General features: G+C 45.7%; 1 protein-coding gene across 1 annotated transcript in view; it reads left to right on the forward strand.

The window, feature by feature from the left end:
* The window catches only part of NOSTRIN (nitric oxide synthase trafficking), a 554,795-nt gene that overhangs the window by 21,166 nt on the left and 518,948 nt on the right, over positions 1-14,681 (forward strand). Inside the window, exon 2 of the mRNA XM_069221364.1 lies at positions 8,321-8,406. Coding sequence (XP_069077465.1) covers positions 8,321-8,406 — 86 coding nt within the window. The remainder of the gene's footprint in view (positions 1-8,320; positions 8,407-14,681) is intronic.

Raw genomic sequence — 14,681 nt, forward strand, 5'->3', positions numbered from 1 at the left:
TGCGGCAGGGAATGTTCAGGGTGAGTCTGGCTGAGGCGTTCTGGATTCTCTGCAATTTCTGTTGGTGTTTTTGGGTAGTGCCAGCGTACACTATGTTTGCCGTAATCGAGCTTGCTGCTGGCGAGCGCCTGGGTAACCGTTTTCCTGGACTAGGTGGGGATCCATTTGAAAATCTTTAGAAGCAGGCAGAGTGTGTGGAAGCAGGAGGATGAGATGGTGTTGATTTGGCAGTTCATTGAGAGTGAGGAGTCAAGGATGATTATGAGGTTACGTGCATGGTCAGTGGGTGTGGGTGGCTTCCAAGCACTGCGGGGCACCAGGAGTCGTCCCAGGCAGAGGGGGTGGAGTCCAGGTTTGAGGCCAGGCACCGACTGCCTTCATCCTGTGGTGAAAGTTGCTCTTAGCAGCTGTAGGTTCGTCGGTGAGGATCAGCTGGGTATCGTTGGCGTAGGAGTTGATGTTGAGTCTGGTTTCTGATGATGTTGGCGAATAGTGCCATGTAGATGTTGAAGAGGATGGGGCTCTGAGGAACTCCCCAGCTGATCTCAATAGGTTTTGAGGAGATAAGTGGGAGTCTGACTCTCTGGGTTCGGCCTGTGACGAAGGAGAGGATCTACTCTGATGCTTTGCTGTGGATGCCAGCATCGTGGAAGCTAGTGCAGAAGGTGTGGTGGGAGATGGTGTTGAAGGCGGCAGAGAAGTCTGGGAGGTTGAGGGCTGCGGTTTTGCCTTAATCGAGGACAGTGCGGATGTAGCTGTTGCGGCAAGAAATGCTGTGGTTGCTTCTGAAACCTGATTGGGAGGGGTCCAGGATGTCATTAGTTTTGATGAATTCAGGGAGTTGGGCTTTGATGGCCTTCTTAATGACTTTGGCCGGAAATGTAGTAGCGAGATGGGTCTGTAATTTCTGAGGTTAGTCAGATCAGCAGGGGATGATTTCTACATGTTTCCAGTCTTCTGGGAAGGTGGCAGACTAGATGGTGCAGCAGAGTTTGGGGATGATGGTGGTGCCGACTCGGTTGAAGATGTGGTGGGGGCAGGGGTCTGAAGGGGACTCCGGAGTGGATGTTTTTTATGATCTTTACGGTATTGTCAGTTGTGAGGGTGGTCCAGTTGAGCAGGTTCAGCTGAGAACTGGAGCCTTTGTGTGCAGTGGTTGTGGGTGGGTCTTGGGTGGCGAAGCTGTTGTAAATGTCTAAACTCTTGCGATGGAAGAAGGTGGTGAGCTTCTCGCAGAGATTGTGGAAGTGGGGATGTCTGTGGTATCCGTGCTGGGTTTGGTGAATTCTTTGATCACGGTTAAAGAGTTCTTTGCTGTTGTGTGCGTTGATGCGTTCCTGTATGGCTGTTTTCTTTGTGACTCTGATGGGGTGGTGGTGTGTAGTGACGATGGTTTTGAAGGCTACATGGCCAGCCTGGGTCTTGCTCTTCCTCCATCTTCTCTCAAGCCATCTGCACATGCGCTTGGAGTCTTGGAGGGCCCGGGGGAGAACCAGCTTGCTTTTTGGAGGGCTGTTTGTCGGAGTTTTTCATGAGGGGAGTGTACAGCAGCCCGGGAGGAGGGCTTCACTTTAGGCAAGCTCTTATAGTGCATTGAACTTCCTGCAGGAGTAAGACCCCACTTTCTCTGACTGCATCACCAGTGTAGGAACGGCTGGTCCGATGATGCACAACAGCCTGTGAGAAGGATTCACTGCAGGACGCATAAGGGACTTCTTCTTCTTCACCTGTCATATACCGTTAGAGGCCAAGCCAGGCCCACTCTCTTGGCTCTAAATGGCTTTAATCCAGCTGGGTGAGTGGCCTCTCTTTCTCATTCCCTCTGCCTTCAATTGATTCATGTTGCTTGGCATCTTCTCTCCGCTCTGTTAGTTTGCCTGGGCCCCCCATTGCTCCCTCTGGACACGTAGAATATTGTGACCTTTTATTTCAATCTAGCTCAATCCCGCCCTAGCTTTATAATGGGGAAGAGAAAAATCCTGGGGGTCAAGGACCATACTAACTCTCTTCTGGAACCCCGCAGCACAACCCTGGACTCCTCTTTGGCCAGGGCTGTAGGAGTTGTGACCAAGGAAACAGAACTAGCAGAGCGACGGTTATCTCTTCAACTCTGTGAATGCCGAGCAGGGTTGGGCTTACTTGCACTGGCCAGTGAGGTTTCTGGGAGGGTCCCTGGTTCCGGACATTCAAGTGAATGGTCCTTAGTCTGCGGTGGAGGGCAGGCATTGCCTGTTGCAGAGACTGGGTTCCGGTGGGACAACTGTTTTGCTAGAAAGTGAGAAAACCTCCCCTTCAAAAAGGAAACACCAGTCGAAAAAAGCCTGTTGCACGAGCAGGAAGAAGTCATTGTGCCCCGAGAATGGTGCCCCTGCCCAGGTCCCGGGGGTTAACCAGGCTTCAGGGCACATCACTAATGACATCATCAAACATATTTTGGCCCGTTTCACAGGGCAATTTAAAGAGATTAGCAAAGCCTGTATGGTCCCAATAAGAGATAAACTGTGCTCCTTGGAAGTTATGGTCTCAAACTTAATCATTCAGCACAAAGAAGAGCCGAGGGCAACTAGCATGGTGGCATCCACATCTCCCAGCGTTACACTCAATGATATAGTTAATGTCGCAAGGCTGAGAGAGTCCCTGCCTAATGGCCCCACCAATGCCATACCCCCTTTGTCCTCTGCACCTCGAGTGGGTAGTCATACCATCTTACTCTCAACTCAAGTTGCAAGCGGCAACCCAAGTAAGACTGTGGATGGGGTTCATCTTAGATTAGGTGAAGAAGGTCCAGGTCTTGATTCACATAAAAGGTGACACTCATGTCTTAATCTCTGTCCAGAGTGTTGCCCATATATTGCTGTATTAATCAATGTTCCATCCTTGCCGCCTATAGCTGAGTCGTCCACGGTCCGGCTTTAGAACAAGGTCTGTTTTGGCTAAACTAGAACTCTGACTTTCCACTAAATTAATACAAGGACATTTTATGACAGGATAATTGGTTAGGTTGGTCCTTTGGATAGGCAGCTGAAGGGCAACTGAGTAGTCATCAAATGCCTGTATCCACGTTTAGCTCGCCATTTGATTTTTTTTTCTAACTTGCATAGTCAGCTGACCAATAGTGTCAACTTGGTGCCACTGTTTTTTTTTATAAACATCTACAACCCAAGGCGGAAATGGTTTTGCAGTGACCTCCAACCATAATAAGGGCAGAAACTGGGCAGTAACCCTATGTGTCCAGTAAAAGGTTACTTATTGTAAACAATATGAGGTTTGCCACCCTATCAAGTTTAGAGGACACTGATTGACTTTTATCCTTATGCAAATCCCCAGTCGGCGAACCACCTCTGACCGCAGCAGACATTGATGCTGATAACTCTGAGGTTATCTCTTCTCGGATACATTCCAGGGGTGTTTCCCCTTTTCATCTTGTGTCTGGAACATAGTAGGATATGACTCTAAGCTTCATGATGAGAACAGGTTTGATTACATTCCTAATTTTTACATTGTGATGATGCAGGAAACATGATCCCTGGGTCATATAACATGACGGATTTGTCAGTTTCTCTGTTCCTGCTATTGATACTCGTGGGCGGATGGCCAGGAGGGGTTTAGTGACCTTAATTACAATTGCCAAGGTTGCTAAAGCTATCTAAGTGGCACGCACGCTTCAGGGAATTTTAATTGTATGGGTTGTTCTTTCCAATAAGTGTAATTTTTTTGTGATTCATTTTTATAACCATGTGTGTGAGTTAGGCTGCCAGATTGATGTTTTATTATCTGTTTTAGCTATTCTTAAGCAGGGATCTGATTTGTATGCTCAATGAATTTCAAGCTATAGTGGATTGGGGTTTGAATGCCAAAATAGGCACACATACCACCGTACCTGATCTATTTGTGATGAGGGACACGTATTCATATAACCAGACTGTGGACAGCAGTTGGGCCAAACTCTTAGAGGTAGTCTTAAGCCTGTGCCTGATTACTGTGATTGAGAAAAGGGGGGATTTAACCTACGGAATGCCCACTTTTGTGGGTTAGGGCCAGGGAACAGTGATCAACTATATATTTGTTTCTGAGAGCCTGAGTCAGCTTGTTACACCTGGGGGTGTCAGGGAGCATGAGTACAGTGGCCATAACCGCATAGAACTAGTTCTTGATATACCTGTCCAGAGACGTCTCTGTAATCTAGTAGGGCAGACAGGTTTGGGCACTAAGGACAATGGGCTTAGGGTCAGTTAACAAAGAGCACACATTCCATCCATATTGACCACTTTGGTGGAATCTAATCGAGGTCTAATTATGGATACCCTATTGGCAGACAATCTCTCTCTATCCAAAACCCTTTTTGCTTTTGATAAACTGAAAAGCTTGTAAGGGATTTGTTTAACTGCAGCCGTAACCCTATAAAGAGGTTCTACCCATGACAGCTCATGCAGAACTGTGAACAAGAAATTCTGCCAGGCTCTTAGCTTGGAGTCTAGAGATAAGATACTGGTGGCATCCACCAGATGTGATTATAAACGAAGCATCAAAGACAGGAAAATGGGAATCAAGAGGGAAATGTGGGAGAATCTTGTCCAGACTTGTAATTTGAAGGATGCCATAAGATTCTGGAGTACTGTGAACAAACAAAGTTTTAACAATGTAACCTCATAGGGCTTAGGATCTAACATTCTCCCCGAATGCTGGTATGACCATTTCAGTCTGATCTATTACTATAGGGACCTACGGGAAAGCACTGGCATAACAATAGCCCCTGCAGCCCCCATGGTGTAGGAGGGCCTGAGCTCCAGTGGTCCCTCAGCACAGTACACTATGCACAGGTGGCGGTTCCTGGCCTGAGAGCTCCTGGCTGAGTGGCCAGGGGTCCTCCTCCATGTACTTTGCAGGGGGACCCCCTCAAGTTTTGTTATGCCACCGTGGGGAAGGATGTGAAGGTTGTTATCTCCGCTTCCTTGGATATATGATTTCATTTGGAAGAGGTGGTAGTGGGGTGCCGAAGGACCTTTATAAGGAGAATATCCATTTCTGGGCTCCCATTATCACAAACGTCCTTAATGCAGCTGCTAAGGAAATACCCACCTCATGAAAGTCAGCTTGCACAGTACCCGTTTTCAAAAAAGGAAACAAGAAGGACCCCAAATGTTATAAACCAATTTCTTTACTGTACTTGGTAGTCAAGTTATCGGGGTTTATTATTTTACATAGAATTGAAAGCTGGGCCTAGGAAAATGAATACTTCTTAAGTTGGGCCTGCCTCATTCTATTGTTGAGTTTTTACAGGCTGTACATGAGGGGGTTAGCTTGTCATTCAGGTACGTTATGGAGGGTGAGTGCAATGATTCTTTTTAGGGGTTTGCAGCAGGGGTGTGTCCTGGTACCCATTTTATTTCTTTGATATGTCAATGGTTTGCTCCCATTTTTAGTCTCTCAGGGACAGGATCTCCCGCTAGTGAATGGTAAGCACGTGCCAGCTTTACTGTATGATGATGATGCAGTTCTGCTTTCATGGACTCCTAATGGCCTGCAGCTTTATAAATGATTTTGTCAAATACAAGGATGACCTAGACCTGGAAGTTAATAGATGGAAAACTCAATATATGGTTTTCATTATGCCCTATTAGAAAACTGGGTCCATTGCGATGCTGGCGCAATTAATTAGTTGGGTCAATGACTTCTCTTATTTGGGGGTAACTTGATACTTGGGGCAGTTGGTTACCCTGTCTTTCTAACCTGTGTTCTCATTTCACTGCCTCGGTAGGGGCTGTTTTTGAGTTGGCAGTAAATCAACTTGGCCACTGCTAGAGGTTTTTAAACTAAAATGTTTGCCTAGTTTAACTTTTGGGATACCCATATGGGGGTTTCAGGATTGCCGCAGCCTGCAGCAGGAGGAGAATCAACTCTGTATGTAGTTGCTTGGCATGGGGCCTGGTAGCCCCCTGGTTTTGTTTTTACATGAAGATCTTGGTTTAGGATTTATGGAAGATCGCATCCAGTTCGCACCATTGCTTCTCTGGATCTCAGTCTGGGGCAACCTGCATTTCAGGGAGGTGATTTCTGACTGTTTGGTGTGTGATCTGGGTCACAAACTTCAATGGCTTAGTTATATCAGGTGCATTGCCAACAGTCTGGTAAGACTGGTGGTGTTTTTATCCGCTCACTCTCTTAATAAAAGGCAGGCTGGTTGGGTTAGAAAAAAAATCTGAGACTAGCATCTGCCACTAGAGAAGTGAAGAAACTCGAAAAACTGTCCCTGAGAACTTATATTATGTACAAGACGATCCAGGGCATCGAACCATATCTCCACAGGTTGACAATGTTTGAGAGAGAACACTTCTGACTAGGTTCGTGTGTCCCTGTGATGGTTCCTCCCTGCAAATTCTTATACACTTTACGCTCTTCTGTAAATACTATGGACCTTTCAGACATTTATTTTTATTATTAATTTTAAAAGCTTTGCTTCTGGCAATGCAAGCTCGCTTTTTATTACCTGTGTATGGTTGCTGATCCTGTTGTGGGTTCTGATGTGGGAGCTTTTTTAAAAATATACTGTGAGTTGGGATAACTTTGTGAATTTGTAACAATTATTCAGTGAAATTTTTCTATTGCTTTTATTTAATGTATATTGTTTATGATGTTTGTTCTTTTATGATTTTTATTAATAATCGAATAAAGATGAAATGAACGGAATTACATGAGGGTTGCATGGTTGTATGTCCTTTATTTTGAGTAACCTGTATAAGACGTGTAGTAACGCATTGACACAGAATCAAGTCACAGAGTTAAACTCTAAAGCATTGTGCGTTGGTGGGCTTAAAGTGTTTAGGTGGAATGTCTTTGACAATGAACTAACAACATTTTATATCATCGGGTCCTTGTTTTGCAGACATTATAAATACAGGAAACTTTCGGTACAGTTGAAAATGCCACAGAAATGAGTTGGTAAATTTAAAGTGTGCTATGCTGCACTTAATCATTTCACTCTTATTCTGAGGGATTACCCACTACTTTTCATTTCAAGCTTGCAAACCTACATGTTGATATGGTCAATTTCAAAAGATTCAAGAATAATATGTTCCGGAAAGGAACTGTCCACCGAAAACAATTTCTTATTACATCAATGTTTTTTTCAGCAGAATGTCTGTAAGGGCAGAACCAGTTGTGCCTATGTATGAACAACTTATATAAAAAATTGAAAAGTTCAGTCTTAGGGCCATATTTATACTTTTTGATGCAAAACTGCGCTAACTCAGTTTTGCGTCAAAAAAATTAGCGCCGGCTAATGCCATTCTGAAGCGCCATGCGGGCGCCGTATTTAATCAAAGACGTTAGCCGGCGTTAGCCGCCGGCGCTGCCTGGTGTGCGTGGAAAAAAACGACATACACCAGGCAGCGCCGGCGTAGGGGGATATGGGGCTTGGGCGTCAAAAAATGGGGCAAGTCAGGTTGAGGCTAATTTTTCGCCTCAACCTGATTTGCGCCATTTTTTTCGACTCCCAACCCCCATAGAAATGACTCCTGTCTTAGCAAAGACAGGAGTCATGCTCCCTTGCCCAATGGCCATGCCCAGGGGACTTCTGTCCCCTGGGCATGGTCATTGGGCATAGTGGCATGTAGGGGGGCACAAATCAGGCCCCCCTATGCCACAAAAAAAAAAAAAAATGACTTACCTGAACTTACCTTAATGTCCCTGGGATGGGTCCCTCCAGCCTTGGGTGTCCTCCTGGGGTGGGCAAGGGTGACAGGGGGTGTCCCTGGGGGCATGGGAGGGCACCTCTGGGCTCCTTCAGAGCCCACAGGTCCCTTAACGCCTGCCTTTTCCAGGCGCAAAAAAACGGTGCAAAAGCGGCCGTACGTCATTTTTTTTGACCCGCCCACTCCCGGGCGTGAATTTTGCCCGGGAGTGTAAATACGGCGCACATGCCTCGGAGTCAATTTTTTACCTTGCATATCATTAACGCAAAGTAGGTGTCCACGCTAAAAAATGACGCAAACTCCATGGACTTTGGCGCTAGACGCGTCTAACGCCAAAGTATAAATATGGAGTTAGTTTTGCGTCGGAATTGCGTCAAAAAAACGACGCAATTCCGGCGCAAACGGAGTATAAATATGCCCCTTAGAACCCTTTGACGTCCAATGTTGATTCAGTAGCCTTCATGTCACATTTACCATAATGGCAAATAGGACAACACAACAGCTAGAATAATTTATTTTTCTAATCAATACATAAGGTATTCCTAAATCGTCTCTATACATTATTTTGAAATAATATGTGTTCTCCTGCATCACCATTCTAATTTGATATACTGCATATTTTCTTTCAGTATGATAGAGTGTATCGAGATCTAAAAGAGTTTTCAAAAAATGGGGAGACATTCTGTAAACAACTCATGTCTGTCCTCCAGAAAAGGTAAGAGATAAGTGCTTTCTGTACCGTCTGCTTGGCTTTTGTGACCGCATGAAAACCTTACATATGGGTACACTTGGTATCAGGGCCGGCTTGGGTGTTGATGGCGCTCTGTGCGAGAAACTATTTTGGCGCCATATGTGTTAGACACATCGCTTTTTGCAGAAATATGGGCAGGAAATCACACAAATAATTTAAAAGATCTGCTTTGTGGACTTTAATGACAAAAACATATTTATCTAAAAAAAAACATGCATATAGTTGAGTTTACTGTTTGTGCAGTCCCAATAGAAGCATGACTACATGACACATAACCACATAACAAAATACCTCATTATAGAGGCCAATTTATGTAACACGAGTCTGTGCAACGCAGTTCTTCTATCCGCGGCTCACTCCTACGCTAATAGGCAGTTTCTATTTTCTTGAAAACAATTGTTAAATCGTGTGTTTGTTGCAACCTGTCGGCCCTGTGTTGCACAGACAAAGTTGTACGTTTGCGTCGATTTTGCGTCAAAAAACGACACAAATGCAGCGCTAAAAAAGTATAAACATGGGCCTGGGTCCTTTATGAACAACTGCCATATTTTGAGATCACTGTTTCAGGGACAGCCATCTCACTGCCTTCTGTGTATCCTCCGGTGTGGCAGATGAACATTTTGCCACGCAGATGCCATATTTACCTCTCCTGGCTTGGCATACTTTTTTGTTTTAGGGAAATAAAACTCACGAAGCAGAAATTTCACTTAACAAAAAAGCAATGACCCTGATGCAAAATTAGTTTTCTCCTTTAATCGAAAATAGCAAGGAACTGCATAACATAAATAAACGATGCCCTAACAAAAAGCACAGTAATGATAGGACCAGGGTGAATGTGAAGGTATGTACATCAACACAAAAGAAGGATGAACACCTTGCCAAAACCAAGAGCCTGGCTGGTTAGAGTACATCCACTAAACTTTTCAAACTTTTGTTTGTTATTTAAATGAAGAAACGAGTTTGTTACTTAAATAAATATACTAGCAAACAGCAAACAAACAGGATACAACCTGATTTATAAGTATATAATATATATCTATTGTTAGACTTTTCATCCTTGGCATGGTCTCCCTTAACTTTTTGCCTCTGTTTCCCAGGTTGTTGATGTGTGCTGGACTCAGTTTTTGCTGTTTTTGTTACCCTGGACACTTTACCACTGCTAACCAGTGCTAAAGTGCAAGTGCTCCTATACAAAAGGTATATGTAATTGGTTCATCCATGATTGGCATATTTGATTTACTAGTAAGTCCCTAGTACAGTGCACTAGAGGTGCACAGGGCCTGTAAAGCAAATGCTACTAGTGGGCCTGCAGCACTGGTTGTGCTACCCACATAAGTAGCTCTGTAATCATGTCTTAGACCTGCCACTGCAGTGTCTGTGTGTGCAGGTATAACTGTAAATTCGACTTGGCAAGTGTACCCACCTGCCAGGTCTAAACCTTTCCTTTTCTTACATGTAAGGCACCCCTAAGGTAGGCTGTAGGTAGTTCAAGGGCAGGGTGCTGTGTCTGGGTAAGGTAGGACATACAGTAACGTGTTTTATCTGTCCTGACAGTGAAATATTGATAAATTCGTTTTTCACTGTTGCAAGGACTGTCCCTCTAATAGGTTAACATGGGGGCTACCTTTAAATCTGATTAAAGTGTAGATTCCCTTTGGGAGCGAATGGACATGGGGAGTTTGGTGTCTCTGAGCTCACAATTTAAAAATACATATTTTAGTAAAGTTGATTTTAAGATTGTGTGTTTTAAAATGCCACTTTTAGAAAGTGAGCATTTTCTTGCTTAAACCATTTCTGTGACTCTGCCTGTTTGTGTATTCCCTGTCTGGGTCAGTTTGACAGTTGGGCTGGTTGCACCTCTCACTAGACAGTGACCCAAAGGGAGCTGGGGTATAGTCTGCATTTACTGATGAGCCATATGTGCTAGGAGGGAGGGGAGGAGTGATCACTCACCCCTGAAAGGGCTGTGCCTGCCCTCACACAATGCAGTCTCCAACCCCCTGGTGTCCATCTGGGCCCTGGCCTAGGCAAGGCAGGATTTCACAATCAAGAGAGACTTTCCTTTGAAGTAGGTCTACTTCAAAGGGCAAAATGGGTATCAGAAGGGCACCCAAAACCACAGACTTTAGAACACTTCTGGAAACCAAGAGGAACCTCTGCCTGGAGGAGCGCTGAAGAGCTGAGGAAGAAGAGCTGCCCTGCCTGTGACTGTGCTTTGTGAAGCTATCCTGCAGTTGCTGCCTCTGCCTGTGCTAGAGGACAAAGACTGGACTTTGTGTTGCCTTCCTTCTTGTGAAGGTCCCAAGGGCTTGATTTAGAGCTTGCCTCCTGTTATTTGAAGTCTCAGGGACAGCAAAGACTTCTCTCTGCCAGCACCTGAAGTTTCTGGAGAGACTCCTACTCTGCCAAGTGGTGCCCATCCAGTTCCTGGGACCCTGAAAGGAGAAGCTGGCAGCCTAAGAGAGAGAAATCCATGCACCGACCACCATGCGGGGAAAAGATCGACACAACTCAGATCTTTGGCTGAAAAATCGATGCACCACCGACTTCACGGCTGAAAATCAACGCTTGCCTGCAATGCGGCCCGAAGATCGATGCCCGGGGCTAGAGGAGCGACGCACAACATCGCTGGCGGAGGCTGGAGAGATCGCAACCCACCCTGCATGGTTTTCGGATCATCGTGAGGCTGGATTTACGACACAAACACTGCTGGGTGTGTAAAAACAATGCAAGGCCTGCCAGGACCCGAGAGTGTTGACCGGATCAACGCATCGCTCTCCTGCAGAGAGAAGAAACGACACACGCCGACATGACTAAAGGATAAACGATGCAAGGTCTTATCCGTGAGTGAAATCGACGCATCACAAGCCCTTTTCAACGCACACTCGTCCGTGCAGGGGTATTTTTGACGCACCCAAGGTCCATTTTCACGCTAACAGGGTTAGTGTTGTGTTTAAAATTACATGAAGACTCTTTTTGCATTTTTACTAATAACTTGACTTGTGTGTTGTGGATTTTTGTTGTTGTGGTCTTGTTTTGTTTAGATAAATATTTTCTATTTTTCTAAACCTGTGTTGTGTCATATTGTAGTGTTTTCATTGAGTTACTGTGTGTGTTGGTACAAATACTTTAAACCTAGCACTCTGAAGTTAAGCCTACTGTTCATGCCAAGCTACCAAGGGGGTATGCAGGGGTTAGCTGAGGGTGATTTTCTTTTACCCTGACTAGAGTGAGTGTCCTTGCTTGGACAGGGGATAACCTGACTGCCAACCAAAGACCCCATTTCTAACATTGGTGATCAGCGGTTGGGATTGGACTTGAATTTGTACTTGACATACAGTGATTAAGTGAACACTAGTGTGTGAGTTCACACCACTACGTGATCACATATTACTTGTCTTGGGATTTTTGCTTTTCTCTTCGGGACTTCATTTTGTTCTACTTCTTGTTGATCCCTTGATTGACTTTTTTTTAAACTTCATTTGGGAACTTGTTTTTCTGCATTTGGAACTTTGCACTTTTTTAAAATCTTCATCATGTCTCAATCTGGAGATGCATCAGCTGGAGTTGCCTTTGACATATAGAAAGTGGAGAGCTACACAGTAGCTCAGTTGAAACAATTCTGCAAGGATTTTGCCTGTCCCATTAAGAGCTCATCCAAGAAGGAGGAGCTGCAAAAGGCACTAAATGCCTGGCGGCTGACAGCCAAAGAGGCGGAGGGGCACTCAGATATTGAGCAGGAAGGAGATGAAGAGGTGCAAGTCACTCACAATGATGTAGGGGGTGGGCCTGGTCTGTGTAGGGAGACAGTCTCTAAGGCAGGTAGCAGTGTGTCCTCCAAGGGTCTGACACCTGAAGAGTTGCAGGACAGACAGGTAGAAAGAGAGTACCAATTGGAGCTGAAGAAGCTCAGTCTAGAGATGGAAGAGAGAAGGATAGCCATTGAGGAAAGGAAGATACTGCTGGCTCATGAGCTTAGCTTAAAGGAGTTAGATCATAGGAGCCAGTCTAGTAGAGATGGTGGCAGCAACAGTACAGTGCAGCCTGAAAGAAGGGTACACATCCCTAAAGACCTAGAGAAAGATTACAAGAGGGAGGATGACATTCACTTGTGGTTCAAGGGGTATGAGTCTGCTCTCCACATGAATCTGGTCCCTAAAGCTCATTGGGGGGCGGCTCTTTGGAAGCACTTTGAGGTGGCGGGAGGGATACACTGACAGCCTTATGGGATGCTCAGAGTCTCACCTACACTATCCTGAAGGATGCCCTGCTCACAAGATATGGTCTCACCCCTGAGAAGATAAGGACAAGTTTAGGTCCTCTAAAAAGAAGGAATTCCAAACATGGTTAGAATGTGTTTTTTCTTATTGCAGGTCACTGGATGGTTGGGTGAAGGGCAGTAAGGTAACTACGTATTGTAGAAGCTGAATTGTAGATACCCATCTCAGGATATAAACAACCGTTAGCCAGCTCTTCCTGGTTGACAAAAAGGTTTATTTAGAAACAACAAATACATGTACATGGAGACTGAGCAGCATAAATGTAGCTCGAACAGTCTGAATAAGGAAGTAATACATGATCTTTTATAATATCAAACCACAAACAGAATTGAGCATTTCATTGGTCCTTGACATTGACGTATGATCAATTCTTCACTATTGCTAAAGGTGTTACAGTCAATTCTTCATAACACACCATATATAGTAAATTGAAGCACAGACAAGGAAGTTACATAATATGTCCTACATGTCTAATATCGCATGATACATCGTATGACAGAACTGAGAACAGCACGTACACAAATGGTATCTTCAAGAAGGAAGCCTGCTTCAGCTAGCATGCAATGAAAAATATATTTCATGGTGGCTGTTCTAATGGCAAGCCTTGCAATATAGTGTGTTTCAGGCAATATCAGAAACATATCAGTAAGCATAGTTTGTGTTAGTTGTACATTGTCCCACAGAGATAGGCCATAATTGTCATTGTGTATCACAGGGCCCATTTGGCCCAAGTTGGTGAAGAATCGAAATGCGATTCCACAGTATGAGGGGCTTTACAATCTGATTGCTTGGGAGCACTTGTACATTTTATTTGTTCCAGAGCTGCGCCAGCACCTGATTGACAGCAAGCTGACAGATCCCAGGAAGCTTGCGCAGGAAGCAGATGGCTGGGAGAGCACAAGGGTCCAAAAGATGCATGGGGAAGACCACGCCAAGGATGGGCAGGGTTCCTCTCAGAAGAAAGGTGGGGTAAGGGTAAACAGGGGGAGTTCCCTAAAGGGCCCCAAACTGATTCCCAGGGTAAGGATTCTCAACCCCCAGTGAGAAGAAGCCATGGTTCTCCAAAGGGAAGCCAGTGGCAGGTGGTCCCCCACGTAAATGCTATGCATGTGACCAGGTGAGTCATGTGAGGGGTGACCCCAAATGCGCCAAAAGTACACCGGCACCCACTTGTGCGTCATCCCAGGGTTTGGCCAGTGTAGTGCTTGGGCGGCAGTTGGTTCCAGTGGGTGGGAGCCAGCTGAGATGATCCTTGTCTCACTAGGGGGCAGTGAGATGCTGCAGAGAACCTTAGTGCCTGAGAACTCTAAGACGTACAGGCAGTGGGTGACCATCAATGGGCAGAGGGTGGAGGTTCTGAGAGACACAGGAGCCAGTGTGACTACGGTGAGGAGTCAGCTGGTGTCTGAAGAGCAGATTGATCCCTGAGTACTTCACAAAGTAGCTGCAATGGACAACTCAGAGCGCCTGCGCAGAGTGGCGCAGGTTCCCTTTGAATGGGGGGGGGTCTCAGGTTCCTTGAAGGTAGCTGTGAGTCTAACCATGCCTGTAGATTGTTTGCTAGGCAATGACCTGGAGGATTCCCCTTGGAAGGAGGTGGAACACAGATCTCACTAGGAGATGTTGGGTCTGCCTGGGTGGGTATGCGTATCCACCAGGTAAATGGCAGCCTGTCAGGGTGGTCAAGAGCCGCTGGAGCCTGAAACAGAGGCCCAGGGGACTGCCAAAAAAAGGGAAGAGCAGGGAGCATGGGAAACCGGCCCCAGAAGTTCCCACGGTCCGGGAGGAGGCAGAGCCTGAGAGTGACACCCCAGAGCCTACAGGGGAACAGGGGGCTGAACTGGTGGAGGTCCCTGAGCTGTCACAGTGGCAGCAGGAAGGGGGACCCACCATGGAGGCATTCTGTGAAGCACAGAAAACTTGCCCTACTCTAGAGGGACTGCGGAGGCAGGCTGCAGC

Source organism: Pleurodeles waltl, chromosome 3_1 (assembly GCF_031143425.1).
Source record: "Pleurodeles waltl isolate 20211129_DDA chromosome 3_1, aPleWal1.hap1.20221129, whole genome shotgun sequence".
NCBI classification, from domain to species: Eukaryota; Metazoa; Chordata; class Amphibia; order Caudata; family Salamandridae; genus Pleurodeles; species Pleurodeles waltl.